The 22,155-nt window shown below is 37.0% G+C and overlaps 3 protein-coding genes across 6 annotated transcripts; 2 read left to right on the top strand and 1 right to left on the bottom strand.

Annotated features, from left to right (window-relative positions):
• LOC149033137 (sodium-coupled monocarboxylate transporter 1) lies at positions 1-4,616 on the top strand. Of its 2 annotated transcripts, none has more exons than XM_089170093.1 (9): positions 1-376; positions 1,314-1,658; positions 1,733-1,958; positions 2,076-2,143; positions 2,280-2,575; positions 2,646-2,864; positions 2,965-3,148; positions 3,212-3,511; positions 3,597-4,616. In XM_089170093.1, the coding sequence occupies exons 2-9, from the start codon at positions 1,326-1,328 to the stop codon at positions 3,840-3,842; spliced, it is 1,872 nt and encodes a 623-aa protein (XP_089026219.1). In that variant the 5' UTR covers positions 1-376; positions 1,314-1,325; the 3' UTR covers positions 3,843-4,616. The 2 variants fall into 2 exon arrangements, with proteins under 2 accessions (XP_089026219.1, XP_089026220.1); XM_089170094.1 differs by having other exon boundaries at positions 647-1,658.
• A 150-nt stretch (positions 4,617-4,766) lies between these two features.
• myd (stromal cell derived factor mayday) lies at positions 4,767-7,276 on the top strand. The gene is made up of 4 exons (XM_015328154.2): positions 4,767-5,459; positions 5,526-5,789; positions 5,881-6,062; positions 6,160-7,276. The coding sequence occupies exons 1-4, from the start codon at positions 5,006-5,008 to the stop codon at positions 6,334-6,336; spliced, it is 1,077 nt and encodes a 358-aa protein (XP_015183640.1). The 5' UTR covers positions 4,767-5,005; the 3' UTR covers positions 6,337-7,276.
• Positions 6,328-22,149, bottom strand: Pdfr (Pigment-dispersing factor receptor). 3 transcript variants are annotated; one of them, XM_089170098.1, is made up of 15 exons: positions 21,840-22,149; positions 20,556-20,624; positions 15,099-15,255; positions 13,779-14,201; positions 13,588-13,695; positions 12,444-12,607; positions 11,273-11,376; positions 10,993-11,137; positions 10,800-10,902; positions 10,173-10,293; positions 10,016-10,094; positions 9,817-9,902; positions 9,301-9,481; positions 8,651-8,765; positions 6,328-8,586 (listed from the first exon to the last, which is right to left on the bottom strand). In XM_089170098.1, exons 4-15 carry the CDS (start codon positions 13,855-13,857, stop codon positions 8,267-8,269), a joined length of 1,605 nt encoding a protein of 534 aa, XP_089026224.1. In that variant the 5' UTR covers positions 13,858-14,201; positions 15,099-15,255; positions 20,556-20,624; positions 21,840-22,149; the 3' UTR covers positions 6,328-8,266. The 3 variants fall into 3 exon arrangements, with proteins under 3 accessions (XP_089026224.1, XP_015183635.1, XP_015183638.1); XM_015328149.2 differs by lacking the exon at positions 20,556-20,624; XM_015328152.2 differs by lacking the exons at positions 15,099-15,255; positions 20,556-20,624.
• Positions 22,150-22,155: the final 6 nt, after the last annotated feature.

The following is a 22,155-nucleotide window of genomic DNA, read 5'->3' as shown; positions in this document are numbered from 1 at the left end:
AGTTTAATCCGCTCGACACCCGCGACTCCGAACGTTTCGCGGACTCCTCCTTCTTCCTTCTTCCTTCTTCCTTTACTCGTTAGAAGTTAGCTTTCAATTATGAACGTTCGATCTATCTCTAGGAAATTAGAATATATATAATCTTTTCGTAGAAAAAAATCAAAGGTACAAATTTTAACTGAAAGTTCCTATTTCGTATACATATATGCGTTACGTCAGGAAAACGAGCAAGATCATACAATTGCAATTTCGTACGTTTTTGCTCGGTACGCGCGATTAATCCTACCGCGATTAATCCTATCGCGTTTATCCTCGCATAAATTGAACCGACGAATTTGAACCTGATTCGTTGCTCCTTCTTCTTCACAGCCAAAAGGTACGTCACCACACATACTAAAGATAAATTATTATTAATATTATTATATTCGTTAGTATTAGAGTTGGTTGGTTGTTATCGAGTTTGCATCTTTTCTTCCGAGAGGGAGAAAAATTATCATTACAATCTTGCCAAAGGCAAAATAATGAAATAAACGAATGATTATTAGCATAGATAGCGTAAATTAATTTTGGAAATTAATTGAATGAAAAAAAAAAAGGAGAGAATAACCGGTTTTAGCTAGAAATTACCGGAGTGATGTCGTTCTAGGAGACATCGCCGAAGATTCTACGATCTTCAACTTGGATCGTTAAACGATTCATCGCATTGACCAAGATTTTGTTCTCTTAACAAGGCCGAACGTGGTGCATTATCCGATAATAATGTTCTCTCGGTGGAAAATATTGAAAAACACTTTGAAATATATTTGCCATATGTTCGATGATCGCGTCAATCAGAATCGATCGAATTGTCGTTGATTAAAGCGTGACAAGATCAAGGCTGACCGATGTCAAGTATAAGGATCAATTGAGACGCGTCTAAAAGATCTACCGAGATAGATACCACCAATTTACACGCTCTATTCCCGGTAGACCTATCCGTTTTTATTGGCCTTTTCTTCGTTGACGTAATAAAGATCGTTCATCGTTTTCCGATAATCCAAATTTAAGTAATTTAACTCTAAGTGAGTTTTTATTTGCTTGTATTCTTTGACCTTATAATCGTTTCGTGCATGCAAACGCTCGGAGCAACCACCGTAACCAGTATGCAAAATACATCTCGTAAAAGAATCTTCTTTAGGAATGTGTCAGCTCGGACACCTTTTCTAATGATTCGAGTTATGATGAATCACGTTAATTAATTATTTTTTTGACGCGATGACGCATAACTAGGAAGAATAAAAGTTTGTGTGATATCGAATGGGTTGATTCGACAGAGATTAGACAAAATGCGACCACGGCTGTTCGTGCTGTTCTTATTTCTGTCGGCTTCCTCGGCGGAGCAACGACGAGTCGAAGCAGACGAGGAGAATTGCGAAGAAGATCGACCCTTCTTACTCCATTATTTTTCTTGGGCCGATTATGCGGTTCTTTGCTCGATGCTACTCATCTCCTGCATGATAGGCACCTTCTATGGTTTTTTTGCAAAAAAACAAGAAACCAGCGAGGATTTTCTTCTCGGGGGCTCCACCATGGGTACCTTCCCCATGGCCATGTCCCTAGCCGCGAGTTTTATCACGGCCATCGAACTCCTTGGAAATCCTGCCGAGATGTATGCTCAGGTAGGTATTTTTACTCATTTATTCATTTGCTTGATCCTACCAAGAGAAGGAGAATTAATTCCTCATGTTTTTAGGGCACTCAATTTTGGATGACCTGCCTAGCTTTTATTTTAGTGGTACCGATCACTTCTTATCTCTATTTGCCAGTTTATATGAAGCTCAGATTGACGTCCAGCTACGAGTACTTGAATTTACGCTTCGATCGACATTGTAGATTGCTTGCAAGCGGATTATATATGCTTCAAATGATTTTTTATACGTCCGTTGCTGTCTACGCGCCGGCGTTAGCTCTAAGTCACGGTAACTTTACCTTTATATTTTTCTATAACACTTGTAATCCAATTGTATAATAAGTTTTTTTTTCTAGTCACGATAACAGGTGTTAATACTTTTCTTCTCTTTTTTTTTCATACACAGTCACAGGCCTTAATACTTACATAGCTGTTACTCTAGTCTATTTCGTCTGCATATTTTACGCATCGCAGGTTGGTATAAGATTTATTTCATAATTTTTCATAGATATGAAAGAGAAAGAGAAAAAGAAAGAAAAAGAGAGAGAGAGAGAAAGAGAAAGAGAAAGAGAGAGAGAGAGAGAGAGATGTTTGGACGCTATGTATTTAGGGTGGTATGAAGGCGGTCATAATGGCCGACACGTTTCAAGCAGCCGTTCTCCTAGGATCTCTCTTCCTCATAGTCGGCTTAGGCATCTCCTGGGCAGGCGGATTTTCATTGGTTTGGGAAGAGAATCGAGTAAGCGGAAGGATAGAGTTCTTCAATATGGATCCAAGACCAACGGTACGACACAGCTTTTGGAGCGTCGTCGTTGGGGGTACTTTCTATTGGACCACCATGTATTGCAGTAATCAGGCTTCCGTCCAAAAATATCTCAGCGTTTCAAGCATCTCTCAAGTCAGAACGTAAGTTTCATTATCGCTAGGCATACGATTGAATACAATTGCATACGATTGCGATGAATTGCTTTTTCAGGGCTTTGTGGGTTTCCAGTTTCGGAATGATCATAATATATACGGTGAATTTTTTAACGGGCATGGTACTTTATAGCGTTTACAAAGACTGCGATCCGCTTTCGGCCCATTACATAAGCGGCTCCGATCAAATACTGCCCCTATACGTAATGAATTTTTTGGGAAATCTTCGCGGTATGCCCGGTTTCTTCGTCGCTGGTATCTTTGCAGCATCCTTGGGGTTAGCATATTTCAATTCAATCACATTAATAAATATATATATATATATATATGTAAGCAACATTCAAAGATTACTATTATATATTTGTTAATGCATTTAGAACGGTCGCAAGTGCTTTAAATTCTTTGGCTGCGATCACGTGCGAAGATATTCTGCAAGGACTTTTCAAGATGGAGTTACCCGCTCGCAAGGGAGCAATTTATGCCAAGTGGATCAGTATATTATTTGGCGTCCTTAGTTTCGCTCTCGTCTTCGTCGTGGAACAACTCGGTAGCGTTCTCCAGGTAATTAAGTCTTTAATGCGCGATCAATCGATGTACGATCAATCGATGTACGATCATCTTCAGGTGGCTTTGTCGTTCAATGGTATGGTGGGTGGAGTTACCCTGGGATTATTCTCTTTGGGTATGTTCGTACCGTGGGCTAACGCCAAGGGGGCCATGTTAGGAGCAATTACCAGCCTCATGATAATTCTATGGATTGGTTTAGGAGCTCAAGTAGCGATTATCAATGGTTACATTAATCTTGAGAATAAACCTCTTTCAATAAGAGACTGTCTGTGTTTAAACGACACGGTCGAGCCGACAATAGCGGAGACGAGATTTACGGAGGAAAATGATTATTACGAGATTTCTTCCATTTATAAGGTAAGCAGATGACGATTTTGTCCTCGTTCCAAGCCAAACTTTTATCATTTCTTTCATTCTCTCTCTTTTGGCTCTTTTCTCTTAGACGAGCTATCTCTGGTACAGCGCTATCGGTTGTATCCTGACGTTGATACTGGGTTTCGCGATCAGTCTCATGACCGGTATTCAAAATCCGGCCGAACTCGATGAAGATCTTCTCAGTCCTCCGGTAGCAGCCATAGTTCGCTTGCGAACGAAGAGACGAGCAAACAAGAACAACATTCAAGGGGTTGCAAACTTGGGCCTAGAACTCGACGACGAGAAAGCGGACGCTCGAAAAAATCCAAAGTGATTGTCTCATTAGGAACTTTAATGCGAACATTACGATCTTACGTGTACGGATAATATTTATAAAGAGTCAGCTGGACTGTCAGTTCGATCTGTATCGCAAGATTTTACGAATTTATCGAATTATTAACCTGTTATAACACGAAAGATCTAACTAACATTCGCGATAACGTTAAAAGATAAGTGTATCTATCATCTAACAAGTAGACTATATCTACAAACGAAACGGTTGTACGAATAGATTTAAGTCGATCGTTTCTTCAGCTTTTCAGAGCTTTTCAGAGCTACTTTAATATTATTGTATTTTTTTTTTTGCTGACTAATTTCGTTGTTGTATTGGTATTATTATTATTATTATTATTATTATTACATATTATTGTCATTGTGGTGATGCGTTGTTTCTCCTACAAACTCAGGTTTCGATAGAATTTCTTTACATTTTTTCATTTTGATTTTCGCGGAAGAGTTGGAATATTTGTGTGATTTATATTGCAAGACGCAAGCTTTTTCCTTCTATCCTCTTCGTATGATTGTACATTCGATATCGAACAGAAATAGAATTTTCATAATCAGTTTTTAAGACTACATATTTTTATGTCAAAAAAATGGACCAAGAGAAAAGAAAAATACAAACATTGAAGGGTACATTTTCTCATGTCCATTGATGGATTTTTTCTTTTCGTGCTGTTATCTTAATGATTTTATTTAATGAACAAACTTGAAACTGTCAAGATTTGTTGATGTACGTTAGTTTGTTGAATAAATGTACGATCAAGTATTTTCTTGATTATTCAATCATCATCCATTATAGAAAAGAAAAAGTAGGAGCACCTGTGCATAAGTCTGACATAAGGTACGTTTGCGAAAACGTACTCTCTCGTGGGGTTTAGAGGGAGGGAGTAGGAGTGAAAGTGGATCAATACGAACGTTTGACCTGCCTGCTAGCGTACGCTCGAGTCTCCTTCCTAAAGTCGTACCATGCGTTCCATCAGAGAACGCGAGCGTGCCGCGTTTCGACTTAATGAAACAACTAAGTGAATCCATATGTGAAAAATAAGTGAACTTTCCTAGACTTTCCTAATCGAGATCGTAATGAATCCTATTACAATAACTTATATTGCAAGTAGACGTATCGAAAGGGCGTCCACCTAAATTCAAGTTCGTAGAATGCCATGGCTTAGGCTCTTACGATGGACCATTTTGGTACCACTCGTATTATACGTTTCTTTTTTAATCGTTTGGTACAAGAAGAACGTACCTCTGAGAAGTTCGGGATCGATCTCGAAGCACGATGACGGTGATAAGGAAGGTTCCGCGATCGAGAGCCTATTTTTCGAACTGGAAACCGCGACTGAAAAAAAGCTACGAAATCGTTATGAGAACCTTGGCTTCGATCGTAGGGACGAAGAGACTATAAGGGAGGTAGAGGAAATGGAGAATCGCGATGATCCGAAAACTTTGTTGGAGGATATTTTTCGAAGGGCGGACGTCGACGAAAATCAATTGTTAGATATTCAAGAGCTGGCCAAATGGATTCACAATAAGATCACGGAACACATTAGTCGTGCTATACAAGAGAACGTCGGTCTCTTCACTGCCATCGACAATAATCCAAGAAACGGTAAGGAAGAGCTTGTGAACGATTCTTTCTTTATCCTTTCCTTGTTTTCTACTTGCTCTCGTATAGGCAAAGTTTCCTGGGAAGAATATCACGCGCATTTCCTACGATCGCACGGTTTCCCAGAGAGTTACATTCAGTCGCACGACAAAAGGCACAAGGAGATGTCGCGAACCTTGAAGGAGAGTATCATGAGAGACAGAGCGAGATGGACGGATGCAGCGAGAAACGATCCGGAGAAATTGACCCTTGACGAGTTTTTGTCCTTTACTCATCCGGAGAGCAGTCACGGGGCACTTTTGCAAATGGTGGAGGATCTTTTTGACAAATTTGGTAATACAACCATTTGCCAATGTTTCATTCTTTCAATTCTATCATCGTTACAAATGACAACAATTATTATTAATTATATTGATTGGCGTAGATCGCGACGGAGACGAGCAATTGACGGAGGATGAATTTTCGGATTTGCCGTCCGAAGGTGTCGGCCTGGAACTCGACGAGGATCGACATCAAACGGTCGGAGGTAGCACCGATAGGCGAAAGGAGTTCCGTTATCTCATCGATAGAAATAAAAACGGAAAGGCAGATCGTACCGAACTCTTGGTCGGTATTTCCTCTCTCTCTCTACTCGATTGCATTTATCCCCCTGCCCAGTTCTTCTTACCTTCTCTTCTTCTTTTTCTTATTCTTTTTCTTCTAGATGTATATTGATCCACGGAATCCAAGGCACGCGATTCAAGAGGCTCAACATTTGATCAGTCTCTCGGATATAAATCTCGACGGGAAATTAAATCTCTCGGAGGTTTTGAGCAAGACCGATCTCTTTTTGTGCAGTAAAATGGTCGACACCGAGAAAAGCTTTCACGACGAGTTCTGATGATTTGTGAACGATATACTATGAACAACTAAGACAATACTCTTTAATTAGTCTCTGAGAACGTATCTGTGATAGTCTTCTCGACTTAGAATATCATTTCATTGATATATTTATTAAGATAATCTATTACTGTAAGGAAATCTAATCTCCCTGTGTTGCCGGCACCACTTAAGATATAAAAGATATTCTTTTATTCGACAAGTTACTATTTATTACAATTAGCTTATAATAACAATTCACAATGTCTCACACTCACTCTGACCTCAGAAAAGGCGCGAAACCCGCGAATATCCTCACTCTCTAATTGCTCGATTCTTCTACGCTCCCTTATAAGTTTCTGCCCCCACCCTGCATCCCTGAGGAATGGACCATCCTCCGTATCGTTCTCGAATTTTCCGATATCGCTCGAGAACCTTCTAGACTCACACAGACTTACACACACAACTTACTTCTTTATTTCGACCATCGGGTCCTTTTCCCTGTAATCCTTCGTCGCCTACCTACTTATCTATATTTACTCTACAATTACATTAAAAAAGGAAAAAATATAATTGCTCGTTTCGACGAATATCGAGAAGGAATTGAGGAGTCATCTTAGCGTTTAATATTTAACTTTAAGGAATCGATAAGTCCGTCCTTGTATAAGTTTCTATGTACAACAATTTAGCGTTCCTTCTGATTCTGCGAACTATAACTATCATAGCGAATACAAAACTGCGGGAACGTTCGAGCTTGCAATTTCAAATGCATTTGTCGCTATTACAAAATAACTAAAAGAGAATGTTTCTTTTTTTTTCAGGAAGGTATATGTAAAAGGATATACGTAGAAAGGTTCCTATAACTTGTCACCACTTTTGTGTCTTTCTATCGTAATAAAATCATTTTTCTGAAAATATGTATATATTTAAATAAGTATATTTTCGAATGCGTATCAATCTCACCTCTCGTCATATTTCTTTTCCATTGTTTTATTCATATTTTGGATATGACAAATGGACCAAGCCAAGCTTTTTATTAACAATCGATGAGTATCGATTCTACAAAGACGCGAGAAACAAATGATATTGATCATTTTGGAATGACTTAAATTCGCGAGCACTTACAATTTCGATGAAAATCAAGTAATGTTTAAGCAGGTATCAACTACGTCAAAGAAAGAGAGAGAGAGAGAGAGAGAGAGAGAGAGAGAGAGAGAGGAGACGAAAAGAATCAATTTTTCATGGATAATGTAATGGATAATGTCTAAATGATTCTCTCACAACTAATCGTTATATTGATTTTTCTAAAAGATATAAGGACACTTTTGCCACGCAACTTTTTTATAGTTTGCAGGTTGAACAATGATAATAATGAATACGCAATTATCGAAATTAATTTGAACATAAGCTAAGATGATTAGTTGAATAATCATCGAAATTGACGTGCTGCGAATTGGCCAATATTTTCTTGATCAAGCACACGAATATCCTCATTGAAAATATTTATAAAATGCCAAATCATCTTTCACTGGACCACATCGTACATTCGACAATATTATTTCTTATTTCTACGTGGGTGCACATAAAAGTTATATGACATATACACACACCTAGAATAAAAAAGAACTCGACGATTCGGTGCAATACGTATGGGTATACGTATATGCAGACTCCTTGACAAATAATGAATCTCTCGCAGGCCGTTGCGTCGAACGTATTATATATATATATATATAATTATATTTATATTATTAATATTAAATATATATATTATAATATAGGTATGTGTACATACGTGCAATTATTCAATAGCCACTCGTCCGTCTATATTCGATCTACGTATTTCCACGAATTTTCTATATAGTTTTTTCTTTTTTTTTTTTTCAATAGATCACAATTACTCATTGCATTCTTTCGGATTATTATTTAGAGATTGAGTACTTCCAAGAGATTCATTTCAGTTTAATCGAGTTAGCCTCGAATCTTATTACACCATACTCGATACATCGAGATTGGACGATAGATGTTTCGACGGTGATCGCGTAATCTGGTTTGCTCGCTGGTTGCTCCGTGGTCGTGGTCGTGGTCGTGGTCGTTGTCGAGGTCGTCGTTGTCGAGGTCGTCGTTGTCGTGGTCGTGGTCGTTGTTGCAGTGGTCGTCGCCGAATTCAAAGGCATCGTTGCATGTTCGATAGCACGAGGGGATGTTTTGGCACGAGATTTATTTTTCGATGTCGAAGATTCGCAAGAACTGCCATAATCAGAACGCCGTTCTGCAACATCGAAAGAAATGTAGAATTTGGCAAATGACGTTAGGGTTGCGCCAGAGAGACTTACCCGAGGTTATTCGATAAGGCTGACAACCGCTGTAAGTCGACTGTCTTCTAGCTTGAAGATCCGTTCCTCTTAGGGAAAGATAGACGGTGATAGTCTTGTCTAGAGCTAGTCTCACCTGTCAACGTCATGACATTTCCCACAGTTATAATAAGTTTTGAGCGCAATTTCGCGCAATTTCGCGCAATTTCGCGCAATTTCGCGCTAAGAAAAAACTCATATACTTGTACACTTGTATATATCATATATATGTGAGTTTAACCATTCTCGTTAACGATCCTTACTCGCGGTGTGCGACGTAATATAGGGCGCGCGCGTTTTAATGACTTCCATTCTAATTCGATACGAAACACGAGATGCGTTTCTATTTAAGCGTGTCGATCGCCTACATTTCAGCCACGCGATCATATTTTACTTATTTGCGGTTTAACTTGCTAACGACTGCTCCAAACTTTACCTACCTCTTCAATCTGATTTTTAATGCTAATTATTTCGAAGGAGTAGGAAAAAAAAGGGAAAGAACAAATTGTATTATTCTTTGCTAACAACAAGTTCCTTCTTTACTTGTGTGTGTGTGTGTGTTTCATTGTTCCGAGAAAGTTTTTCTTTCTTGAAAAACGTCTATTTGTGGAAGAAAAGAAAATTTCTCTTACCTCGCCATTGAGAAAGCAATAGAGAGTCGCGATGAAGAGGCCCTGGAAAGACGTAAGAAAGTGCGTCGAGTACGACCACAACGCAAATTTTTTCACGTTATCCAGCGGTGCTTCGATCATGAATAAAACGTTGGTGATACCCAATAAGGGCAATAAAACAACGGCTGCTCTTACAGCTTTTCTGAAAAACATAGAAGCGAAAAACTTCTCTACAAGATTGATCGACAAACTTTCATATCTTTAATAACTTTCTTTGATTTTCCTTTTACTTTTGATCGTATGGTCGACGAACGTCTACGTCCTATTATCTACGTCGTACTATCTACAAACAATTGCAACAAGTAATAAGCTATTGGAATTAGAAATAGCAATTTGATCGATTGGTATCGACGAAAAGGAACGATTTGTTCGTTTCGTTCGTCGACCGAATACAAAATCAAGTGGTTTTGACCACGACAATTTGACTATTCGTCGTTGACATTACGATTTATTTAATGAAACTCTGTTAAAGCTTACAGAACTTTTTCAATCTCGCTGGTATGACTTTGCCGTAGCTTCACCACCAACACGCGTATAATGTTGAGCAGGAACAAAAAATTTAGCTGCAACGTTTACAGAGAAAAAAGAGCACTAATTAAAGCTCAACAAGCGTACCTATGATTATGATTATTATTATTATTACTACTCGGCTATGTTATTCGAGCTCCATACGTACCAGTATTACACCGAATCTCGGACCTTCGAGAATCCAAAAGTAGGAAGACAAATTATATCCCGACCAACATCTTGAAAATCTATCCAAAAATATATACTATTAGAAGAAACGTTTCGCCTTTGAGTAAGACTTTAGGAAAAAAATGAGCAAAATTTACTTGGATTTCGGATGATAGTAAAGTGCCGTGACAATGGCCCAAATCAACGTTATCACAACGGGACATCCCCAACCCACGAATCGATATATACGGTAATAAGAAGTCTCTTGAAAGACGGTCACTGCAGGGGGTTGCGTCAGGGTTGCGTCAGGGTTGCGTCAGGGTCGCGTAGGCAATCAAATAAAAAACACAGCACTCTTTGAAATGTTTGCCAATGTTGTTCTTTTACGAAATGCATCCGCTAATTATTATCGAAAGTTTTCGTTTCTTGTGAAAAAAGAGAAAAGGCTATACACCTTTGTAAAAAGACACCACTTGTTCTTGATGAAAAAATAAAGTGGGATGGATCCAAGCGAACAAAGCGGATGCGTTCGTTAACGGATGCAAATGGCCCGTTTAACATTCATGGGAGGAAGTTCGTTTACTCAAAGTACAACCCTCTTCTTTTTCATTCTTATTTTATTTATTTTTTCTTTATTTTTGTTTATTTTTCAGTCAGCGAAAGAGGATTTTCGCGAACAAAAGTTGAAAAGTAAATAAAATCGTTTGAACGAGAGCGTCTGTGTGTGGAGAAATACACGTGTTATATTGATACTATTAGATTTGGTTTGGCGAAACTTTACTCACCGGTGACCATGTTATGAAGGAAAAGACCCTCGATGAACATCCACATAAACATGGCGGTCTTTGCGTACTCCAAGAAAACGTAACTAGCCTCGCAGAGAAACGGCTGCGAAATAAACAAAATCGTGAATGGTGGTAGATCGATCGTACTGTAACCACTGATCCGTGTCAATCGAATTTTGAGTTAATGACTCACAGTATTTCCTATACCACGTTGCGGACTGTGTACTTTTCTCCTCAAAAGTTCGATGTCTATATACAAAGTCAATCTTATTAAAACTTGGACAACCATGGCAACGAACAGGTTCTTGTGTATCCTCGTTCTGGTGTTCCTCAAGGACCTAACACCGTATTTCAATGGCAGATGTACTACGTGTTACTTCATTTCATTTCCGTTAACACGATTATATAACTAACAAGTAAGGTGCATCGGAGCAGTATTATCGAGCGCAATTTCCTTTTTGTTATAAACTTACCTGAATCGACAAAAAATAGCCAAAGAAGCGAGCAAAGCCACCAACGATATACTCAATCCGACGAATTCGAGGGTGCGCGTTTTTTCGGCTATGTCCATTTTCATCTGAAACCGAGATAAAATAACTTTCGATTAATTTATCAGGTATCATTATAGGGTATCGTTATTTTATTATATAAATATTGGATATCGTACTAAGAGCAAAGTTTGCTCTTATCAAATAGCTCATTTTTCGAGCTATTTGAATAATCGAAAGCATAGCTGAAATTGATTTTCCGACAGTACCTTAATACGTTATTATAATGCAACGATAACCGTAGAAACGGTTCATTAATTCACAGTTATAAACGGGGAAAAATACATTGATAGATTCTGTCGTAGGATAAACACGAGAAAATTGACACGAAATCGAATCTTTTTAAGATTCTCTATCTAACCTATCAATAGATAGGTTTTCCTTCGTGCAGAAAATTGCTAACAATAGCTGCTTTATAAATAAACATCAACAATGAGATGATGATTCGCGAACTTTGAAATATGCTTTTTCTCTACTATTATATACTTTGACGCCGTGGGAAAAACGTTTATAATCAAAATATAATCATATTTATTCATTCGCAATTTCGCTAAAGTATTCGCATCTAAGTTTGTAGGTCCTCTTTTTATCCGACGTAATCGTTTCGAAATTGATTTCAGAAGATGCGCGTACATATAGACCTTGTTCTTTTCAAACTTAGATGCCAGCTGTTATTTCTTTCAAATAATATACCTTACTCCTTCGAAAAACTTCTTCTTTTCTCGAAGGATCTTATAAGAAGCTAGAAAGTTGGGCGCCTTGTTCTCTTCTTATTTTGTCCATAAGTTTTTTTCTTTACTTTAAAGTATACAGTCACACACAGCAGAATTCTTATTGTCAGTTACACACGTCTAACAATAACAAAACCTAGAGATCTCGAGTGTAGAAAAATTACGTCAGCAAGGAAATGGACGCGATCGATTTACTCTTATTCGAATCAACGATGAACGCGTCAAATGAAAATAATCGATTATACGATCCCGTCGACAGTCCTTCTTCCTGACAAACCCAATCTCATTTAACAAGTTTATTTTTATCCGTCGAAGCGTATGTTAGCTGAAATTCTATGAAAATGATAATGTTACATATTTCTTACCTCTCCCTCTTGCGTATTTGTATAAACCTTTTCGTGAATGCGAAGCATTTCCGGTGTCATGCAGGTCGTGTAATTTGCCCATCCGTGATCCGACTCCCCGCCGCTCAGACTTCCATTTTGTCCTTCCCATCGTCCGTTGTAGCCACATTTCTTCTCCACGAATTCTGAAAATGACAAAAGTTATGCATTGAACGTAGATATATATACGTAGTATCTTGTAAGTCACGTAAAGACAGGAAGATCATCTTTCCCGCGAAATCGTCGCAAATTGCTTCCTTAAAGAGAAAGATAAAAGAAGCGAAGCGAAATTGGTCGGATCTTGGTCGTTGCATTCGTAGGTGCGTTCGCAGGTGCACAAATCAACGCGCAAATCTCGATAAATCGATGATTCTGCTTTAACGGAATAGCTTTGACAGGATGTAACACAAAATATATATTTTTCTCGGTATCGAGTTCGATTCATACGTTGACCTCGGCGCAAATGCACGCGTTCTCAGGAAATTTGCATTCCTAGCTCGAATATGCTGGACGAATGCAAATGGATGGACGAATGGATGGACGAATGGATGGACGAATGGATGGACGAATGGATGGACGAGCGTATGGACTACGTATCCCTCTAACTCTATTCGATTCCTGATTATTGGCACAAAGGGAAAAGAAAGAGAAAAAGAAAAAATCACCTTTCGTTTCGCCTGGCCGAGCAGAAATCAACGCGTCGCGATCGAAAAAGCAATAACTTTTATTATTTACGTATCAATTTTGTTGGTTGGATACGAAGACGAAGGAAACAATTTCATTTCTTTTTCCCCTATATCCCTTTTCCATTGAATCGTTCTGTTATTCTTTGTTCGAAATATCTCGTGAGCTTTATCCTTTAATCTCTCTGGAGAAATTCGAGCACAGGGTGGTTGTTCTCAGTTGACGCAAGGGATCCTTCAGGGATCAAAGTCGGAGGCAAACACGGACACAGTGACACTATGAAACAAGCGTTACGATCAAACTCGCGTTATTCCTATAATCAGCGTATGTCAGAGCTTTACCTATTACCGAACTACGAATCCCACGTGGATGAACTATTTTCAACGATTTTCATCTTTTTCATTTATTATATGGAAACCATATAAGCGAAAGTCTTACTTACTTGTCGTATCGAAGCCGCCTATGAATGGGCATCTTTCTCTGGCCGTTTCGAGAGCTTTCGTAGGTGGCCAACAAAGCAACAAATCCCAGACAGGATTGCACCACAGTTCTACAAAATAGAACCATTCTTTCCTACATCTATTACAAGATCATCTATTACAAGAGGGAGAAAGAAAGAGAATCAAATCTTACCTCCGTGCGGTGCAGTAAAATGTAAATACTGTTTATCGCAGAGATCCTCGCTGTTACCTCTTGTATCGAGGCCATCCATTTTTTATTTATTTGTCCATGTCCGTTTGATCTCTTCCTCTAGGCAGCTGCATCTTCCAACTTACGACTATCATTTTCTCCCTTTCTCTCTACTTATCCTGTAGTCAACGATTGGATCCGACAAATCGTCCAAATTTCATTCGCTAATTTGCGAATCTCACATTTCTTTCTCACTTTCTTTCATCGGAATGTGAATAATGTATCTTTTATCGTTTTATATTTATCCGCACGTTTGCTACATTTTTTTTTTTTTCATTTTTCTTCTCTCCTTGAAAAATATTTCGTTTCACGAGAAAGCCAACGATTTGAATATTCGTATTTTCTCATATCGAATAATTTCGTGATCTGAAACAAAAGGAGATATAAAGCCGATTAATGAATCGATATCGACATTAGAATACAAAATGTACAATTTGCCCTACGAGTTCGATACAACAACAACAACAACAACAACAAATAATCAAAACGTATTTTTCCTTTACAACAATTGTACGATGCATTTATGTTTTTCACGCTTCGCGAGTACTTGCATTTAATATAAATGACTTTTCGTTGTTGTATTTTAAAATATATTACTATTTTTTTGTGTGGAGAAAATCGATTTCAATTGCGACACACCGATTTTCTACATATTTGTTCGAGCGTGTAACGCGTTACATTCTGGCCGAATTGTTATCGTTCAAATTTCAAAAGATCTTCCGGGGGTACATCTTCCGGGGGTACGTCTTCCAAAGCATTGATTAAAATTAATTAGGCGTGTTGCCAGTCCTTTTCGGAGGTTCATAAGACGTAATATCCGTTCTCTCCAATTTCCCGAACTTTTACTCGGGCGTTATCGATACTCGTCTCACGTATTGAACAAACTCGTAATTTATCGATTTTCCAATCATTTTCGCATTTCTGCGGTGAATCATATACTTTTGTATATATTATATATGGCAAATAGCGCGAGGCAAGTTTCTAAATTGAAAGAGAGCTAAACGATAGGGTGGATGATTTGGGAGATTTCAGTCAAAGATGATGAAGGCACAGCTCGGAGAATACTGCTTCGTCTTGTTAAATTTCTCTTATACATAGTCAAAACCAAAGCGCCACTCGTTACATTATGCACGATTATGTCATCGATTTATCGGCAACTAAATTATTGAATGCACATATATATGCGCATACAAAACGATTATGTTATCTTCAAAGTTAATTCATCCAAAAAATCTATATTGTAATCCAAAAACAAGGATTTACCTTTCGATGTGCCTTCGATGTACCTTCGATGTACCTTCGATGTACCTTCGATGTACCTTCCTCTTCGAAATCCCCCGTTAGACTGGCTCCGTTATCCTCTAGGAAAGTTCTTTCATTCAATGCTGTTTATAGTCTTTCCGAACGTGGCGCATGTGTGCTACGGTAATAATCATTTTAATAAGGAGTATTTAACATTGTAACATTGTAATTTTAGTATTTTGTTCATTCTATTGTAATTATTTTATCGCTCCTGCGCAGTGGTGACTTCGAAGGTTAAATTATGCTGTAATATAAGAAGAATGTATTAGAATATTCAAATAATTGTTAAATAATCGATGAAAGTGCCTATTGTTGTTTAAAAGTACGGAATATATGATCTATTTACCGTACTCTCTTCGAAATCTCCCGTGAGACTGACACGTTGTCCTCTATGAAAGTTCTTTTATTTAATGTTGTTTATATGACTTTTCATGAAAGGAAATGTTATCATACAAACAACATTAAATAAACGAACTTTCATAGAAAACAAAAAAACCAGTCTAACGATGGTTTTTTAAGAGGACGCTACTTCGAACATGAGTGTCAAAAATAATTACAATAGAATGCAAAAAATACTAACATTAGAACGTTTTTATCTTAATTTGTATTTGTTACTAATAGTATACCCGTTATACACATGTGTAGTGTTCGGAAAGTCATATAAACAACATTGAATATAAGAAATTTTGATAGAATACAATTCGTCAGTCTGAAGGTGAATTTCGAAGAGGACGGTACTCCGATCATATACTAGGTGATTTTAAACAACAATACACATTCCCATTGATTAATTAACAATTATTTTAATACTCTAATGCCTCCTACTTATAATATTACAGCATAATTTAACCCTTATTATATTATAGATATATATTTGGATGAATTAACAATTATTTAAAGTATATCCAATATATTACTATAGTTTACTAATATTTTGAATTGTTTTAACGTTCCTTGTCAGTAATGATTTTCAGTTAAATTAGTTACTTTAATAGGCATATATATTATATGAATAGTTTTGGAAAAAAGAATGTAATAAGTGTAACTATGTACGATTTGAACATTTTGACACTATCATTGTATATCATTGTCAGATGAAACGTTCGAGTAAAAAAATAGCCGAGTAGTAATCATGTCCGAGCGAGCGATCGTCCCTCGAGCACCCTCGTTACCAGTATATTGCCTTAGCGTGATATTTCCTAGATTTTGTTTTCCCCAAAGTACTACAAGATTTTTCTCTATTTTTATAGCCATCCGTATAAATTTAATTGTATAAGTAAGTAAGTATTATTATTATTTTTGTAATTATTTGTAGAACGAAAGTATCTACGTGATTCGATGTCGACCTACTTGAATTTCGACCTACTGCCAGCCAGGAGAACTGTTTTCGAGTTATTAGAGAAGTTTCGTAGCCGACAAACGAACGATTACAACTAGCAACTTGTAGGACGAGTTAGTGCTAGTGTTAAGTCTCTTTTCGAACGATCGTATTTCAACGTTACGCATTCAATCTATTTTTGAGATATATTTTTATTTTACAATAAAAATGGTAACAATGATACGATTAGCATTGCAGATATCGGAAAAGCTTATGCGAATAGAGAAAATATAATATATTGTATTGAACGTGATAAAGCTAAATAGCTTATCGATCAGACGCGAGTGCGAACCAACCTTGAATGCTTCGAAAGCCTCTTTGTAAGTTACGTAATTGATATAGAAATGTTATTGACGATTATGTAGCAGCCAATTACCGTTTTCGCCATAGCTGTCTAGATCGGTTGTTATGGTCGTTAAGATAATGCGAACGATAAGCTTTTAGATGCTTCATTAATCTTCACAAAAAGAATATCAAATGGAGTTAAAGTAAAATAAAAAAAGAATATTTTTTCTAACTTCCCGCTGGACAACTGGCAAAGATCTCAAACGTGTCTATTTAATATCGCATTGTTCTCCTTTCTCCTTACTTTCTTCTTATTTTGTAGATACCCAAGAGAAAGATGCTTTGCTGAATTTTTCCTTTTCATTTTTTTCTTAGTATTATATAAATATGTAATATCGTGCGAGTACCTATAGTAAGAAGATGAAAGGATAAAAAGATGTCGCAAAAGATAGAAATACTAGGTAGCTTCGTTTTCGTTTTCATTTTCATTTTCGTTTTTCGATCAAAGTCAATATCAATCGTGACTTATTTCTTGTGTCGTTGATAACGTCGTATTTTATTGGCTTTCTATCCTGGTTGCATCGGTATGCGTATCAAAGCTAAGCTATACCTACGCATTCCAGCCTACTATATAGGGGACTAATTCCTAGGGGTGTCAGGAGGTGTAAGGTAGAAAATGTGATTAATGATTGCGTGTCACGTGTGCATTTCACACGTGTACACACTTCCATTCTTTCACGAATTTGAATGAACATTATTCGGCAAAAGTTGAATGTCGCCGCGTCACGTGCATCGGGGGTTAGGTCGATTCACTCGAGACACAAGTCGAGTTGGTTTATAAACATTATGCAAACTAGAAAGTGCAACAGCTTTAGAAGGATTTAAGGAAATCTTCGCATTTACTCAAGAAAGAAGAATCGCGTTTCTATTTAAGGTACGTTCGCGGCCAGCTTTTTTGCGAGGAAATGGGACGATCGATCGGAAGAAGAGAGGAGGCAGGCACGAAGGTAACCAAGGGGCAAGGGCGTCCTTTTTAGTAGGTCAGAATTTCCAACATAGAACGTCGCGTCGCATAGACCATCGGAAATGCTGGAGTGGCTACTCCTTAGGACCCTCCGCCACGAGTGGATGGAAAAACAGAAAAGTGCTGATGGCTAACCGTTTTCGGATACAACTATTTTCATCCTAGCTAATTCATTGAAATAACAAAATAATGGATAACAATTTACAAGATCAGCGAGGAAGAGGGAAAGGGGTGGTAGTCGATATCATCTCGACTTTATATAATTAAGTGTGCCTCCCTCCCTTACCTATTATATTTAATTAGTACCTTTATTGGCTTTCATTAGTAATATATATTTTGGTTACGTAATGATCCTTTGTACGAACACACTTTATCATTCATATTTGTTATGCATTATCATTGAAGTAACTAACCACTTGTAAGGTCTTCACGCATTAATCGGTCTTTTCTGTAAAACGATCGTTTCAGTTTACTCTATAATAGAAGATTGGAAAATGAATGAAATTGATACAAAGGTATCTTGCTGTTAATCGAACCGTTCTTAATACCCTATACGAAAAATAAATAACGACGGCTAGTAATATTAAATTACCATACAATAAATGGTAATATTAAAGTTAAAAGTACAAGTGGCTGTGATAAAAGATACTTTAAAATGCACTACTAAATACGACCTTATATACGCCGTTCTACTTAGCATTACATTGAAATCGGCTAAACCATGGCCTGCATATGCCTGTTGTTATGTATGTTATAACCCCCGACAAAAGATATAATATCGCTTTTCTTTTTATTCCAAGCTAAACTCTAGGATCTTGATAATTTTGTATAACGTCGTAGCAACTTCCTCATTTGGATTACACATTGAATTTGAATCTGGTAAATAACGTAACGTACCTTGCTGTCTCTCGAAAATTTCATCAAACATAGAATGACTCTATGAATATATTTCAAGACTAATGTAACTGGTTATATTGACGGAAAATATTATTCATTTCTCTCTAATGCGATACGTCGTAAAGGAAAGCTATTTTAAATTCCGTTAATGTACGCGTATAATCCGAGAAGAGTGAAATGAGTAATGGTTATTCAAATAAAGGTAACATTTGGAAAAAGTTCTACATGGCTTGCATTAAGTATATTTGATACGACACGAATCAACGTTAAAGCTAAATTGACGTTAAATTTCGAAAAAAAGGACATCTTTTTGCTTGATGGATACCACGGTTCGTGAGAAGCTTGAGATTAATTTGGTATTAATTGGTGAGCGTGCGTGCGTGCGTGCGTGTGTGCGTGCTCATTGAAATTTGCAACAGCGGTATTGAATATGTTCACGGCGTTTCTAATTAGCGTAAGATGCGAATTAAATGATCGATAGGATTTTTCGAAGAAATACAATAAGAAATAGTAATTAATGGCTTGTTGTCGACGTGATTCGACTAGCTGTCAGTTGGTTGCTAAATCTAGGATTATTTGAGGAGTATTTGAGGAGTATTTGAGGAGTATTTGAGAAGTATTTGTTCGTTGACAAGGATGAGATGATGCTTCTTGCATATGTGCATGCTTGTACCGTCAAAAGGAATGAGGGAATCGGGAGTTTGACGCGAGTTAACAATGCATCCCGCTTCCACCTACGAGATTGCTTTCTCTATAACACGCTCAGGATTCGCTAATACGTCTACTTTATGCTCGTAGAATATGCCATGTAGGAAGAGAATTCTTCGAAGGAGGAAGAGGAGTCGTTTATTCGTGCCTCGCGCATAGAATATTTAGAATATTTGCGGTGCCATGAAAGGCACGACGTTATACGACGTCTTACAAGTCAAACGAGTATTAAATTTGATCACATTTCAAGTGAAAGAAGCTGAATACTAAAACGTCAACGACTTTTTCTTCAAAGAATCTTGAGTTTGCGTCTAACTAATTGACACCGAACGTTTAATGTTTAATACTGAACGTTTAATATTGATTTGAATTGCATCAAAGGCAATGCAATCATTACACTAAATGTGTTCTCGTCGTTTGGTCAATTGATATGCATATGGTCGATCGATAGAAACATATCTTTGCAAATGAAAATAAATAGTAGAAATAATCTATAGAAAATGTAAATAGGAAAAAGTAAACGTAAAAGGCAAAAAAGAGAGATGGCGAAAAGAGAGATAGATAAAGGGAAATAAAGGGAAAAAGCTAAAGGAATTGCAATCAACCACCGGCTCAAAACCTTGGCAAAATACAAAAAACAAATTTAACTGCGCTGAGAGCATTGAACGCCAAAGGGAAAATGGACAAATTCAAACGAGACAAAGAAAAGACGAGGATCAGAAAGGGATAATACACGTATAGAATGATGGAATATAAAGCTACTAATACGTCAAGAGAAGAAGAAAAGAGTTTAAAAATTAGATGGAGTAATAGTAGGGATAAGCTAAGCTAAAGTACTGTAAATTAGCTTGTTCAACAAATTTGCAGCGATTCACGTAATATAAGCAACATAAATTAGGCACCATTGAAAGCGTTAATCGTAAATCTATCTATCAAGGAAATTCATCAAGATGAAAAACTTTCGCTCGAGTTGAATTTTCAAACACGTCGCATGTATCGTAATATTTTTCTCAAATTAATTTAATAGAAAATTAAACTATAAAGTTTAACCACTCGATGGAAAGTTCTTGTTCGTTATATATAAGCTGTTCTTTATACCTTCCTCAATTATTATTTATTGACGTACCTAGAAGGTATTCGTCGGTAAACTTTCTCACGTATCGAAACGCCGTTACTTTTGGAAATGGGTTAATACCTGGAAAATGAAGTTTCCATAGTCTCTACGATGCAGCGGAATTATAATATTGATATTAGATAAAATGTTTGTAATGATAATCGAGGTATTGCAAATCAGCATCTACCAGTATCGCAAATATTAAGGTCATGACGTCGCATAGAGTAACGCTTTCCAATATTACCGTAATATGTTTCTCCAATTAATACGGTTATGAATTAACAAACTTATTAGTAATGCAATACGTACTCAAATAATACCCATGTAATACGGTTAATATTTCGTGAAGATGAGATTGTCGTAAAACAATTAACAAATTTATACAAAAATGTCTACACGCGTATTCTAATATTACTATAATAATGATGATGACAAAAATAAAAAATATAATTTAGCGGAATAGAGAAAGCACGCTATTGTTTATTTTAATTCTATTTTGATTGTTGAAAAAATCGAAAGGTACGAGCAAGGTCTTTCGTTTACTCGCGGATCAAAAAAAAAAGCGTTCCGAGTAGTTATCTTCATTTTCCCGCAACACTTTTAAATACACTTTATTGAAAATTGACCAAAAAACCAAGTACTTACGATCGATAAAAAATGTATCTCATTTTTCTTTTTCAAATGAATGTTTTCCTCACGGTAATATATATATATATATATATATAATATGGTATATGTTATTTTTCGGCAAACAAACACGGGGCTCGTTTAATTCTTTTTGAAGAATAGCAAGATTCCCTTGACGCAGTACTTAATTAGTAGAAAACATAGCGCAGGTGCACGTATTTTCAAAGAAAAAAGAAAAGAAAAAAAAAGAACGATAAAGAGGGCTGAGTGGTATAAACACACACAGAACTATTGTACAGAAATATTAGTTATTCTACAGAGCGAAAAATACCTTGAACCACATTTTGTCGAATGATAGATTGCAAAAGCCGTCTTTCGTGGTCGAGCGATTAAATGCGGAACAACGATTTTAATTCCGATCATCAGGGAAGGCTTGCATTATACATTATCGAGAGTATTCCTCCATTTCCAATTGGAAAAAGGATGATTTTTGGAAATCGGCTTTGACTCTAAGTACTAACTTTCGATACTTTTCCCTAGTTTATTTGATAAATTCGGCATTTGACGCTTTGCGAAATTCAATAAGAAGAGTAAATAATATGCAACAGTTAATAAAGGGTTAATATACTTATATGTAATTTGTATTAAGGAACAGTAGGAGAAACTCACCGAACGATTCTTCGTCCAAATTGTTTAGAAAAATGTTCAAGTCTTACGATGACCCGGCGGCAAGGAGCGACGGGTGCGTTGACGATAAGATGATGATACGACGGTACCGATCAACATTTTTCAACGATCATCAAAAGAGACGTGAATGAACGAAGAGAGAAAGAGAGTGTGAGGGACAGGGAGAGAAAGAGAAAGATTGATGATGACAAAGATTAATGGATAGAAATAAGAAGAGAGAAAGAGAGAAAGAGAAATAAATATAAATATGGATGGTAACGCGTCAGTGTACGCGCGCAAACTGTTCTGGAGGTTCGTC

Source organism: Polistes dominula, unplaced genomic scaffold (genome assembly GCF_049000335.1).
Source record: "Polistes dominula isolate Pdom_NZ unplaced genomic scaffold, Pdom_raw_medaka contig_15, whole genome shotgun sequence".
Lineage (NCBI taxonomy): Eukaryota > Metazoa > Arthropoda > Insecta > Hymenoptera > Vespidae > Polistes > Polistes dominula.
The sequence above is the reverse complement of the archived record's forward strand: the minus strand, read 5'-3'. Positions and strand labels throughout refer to the sequence as shown.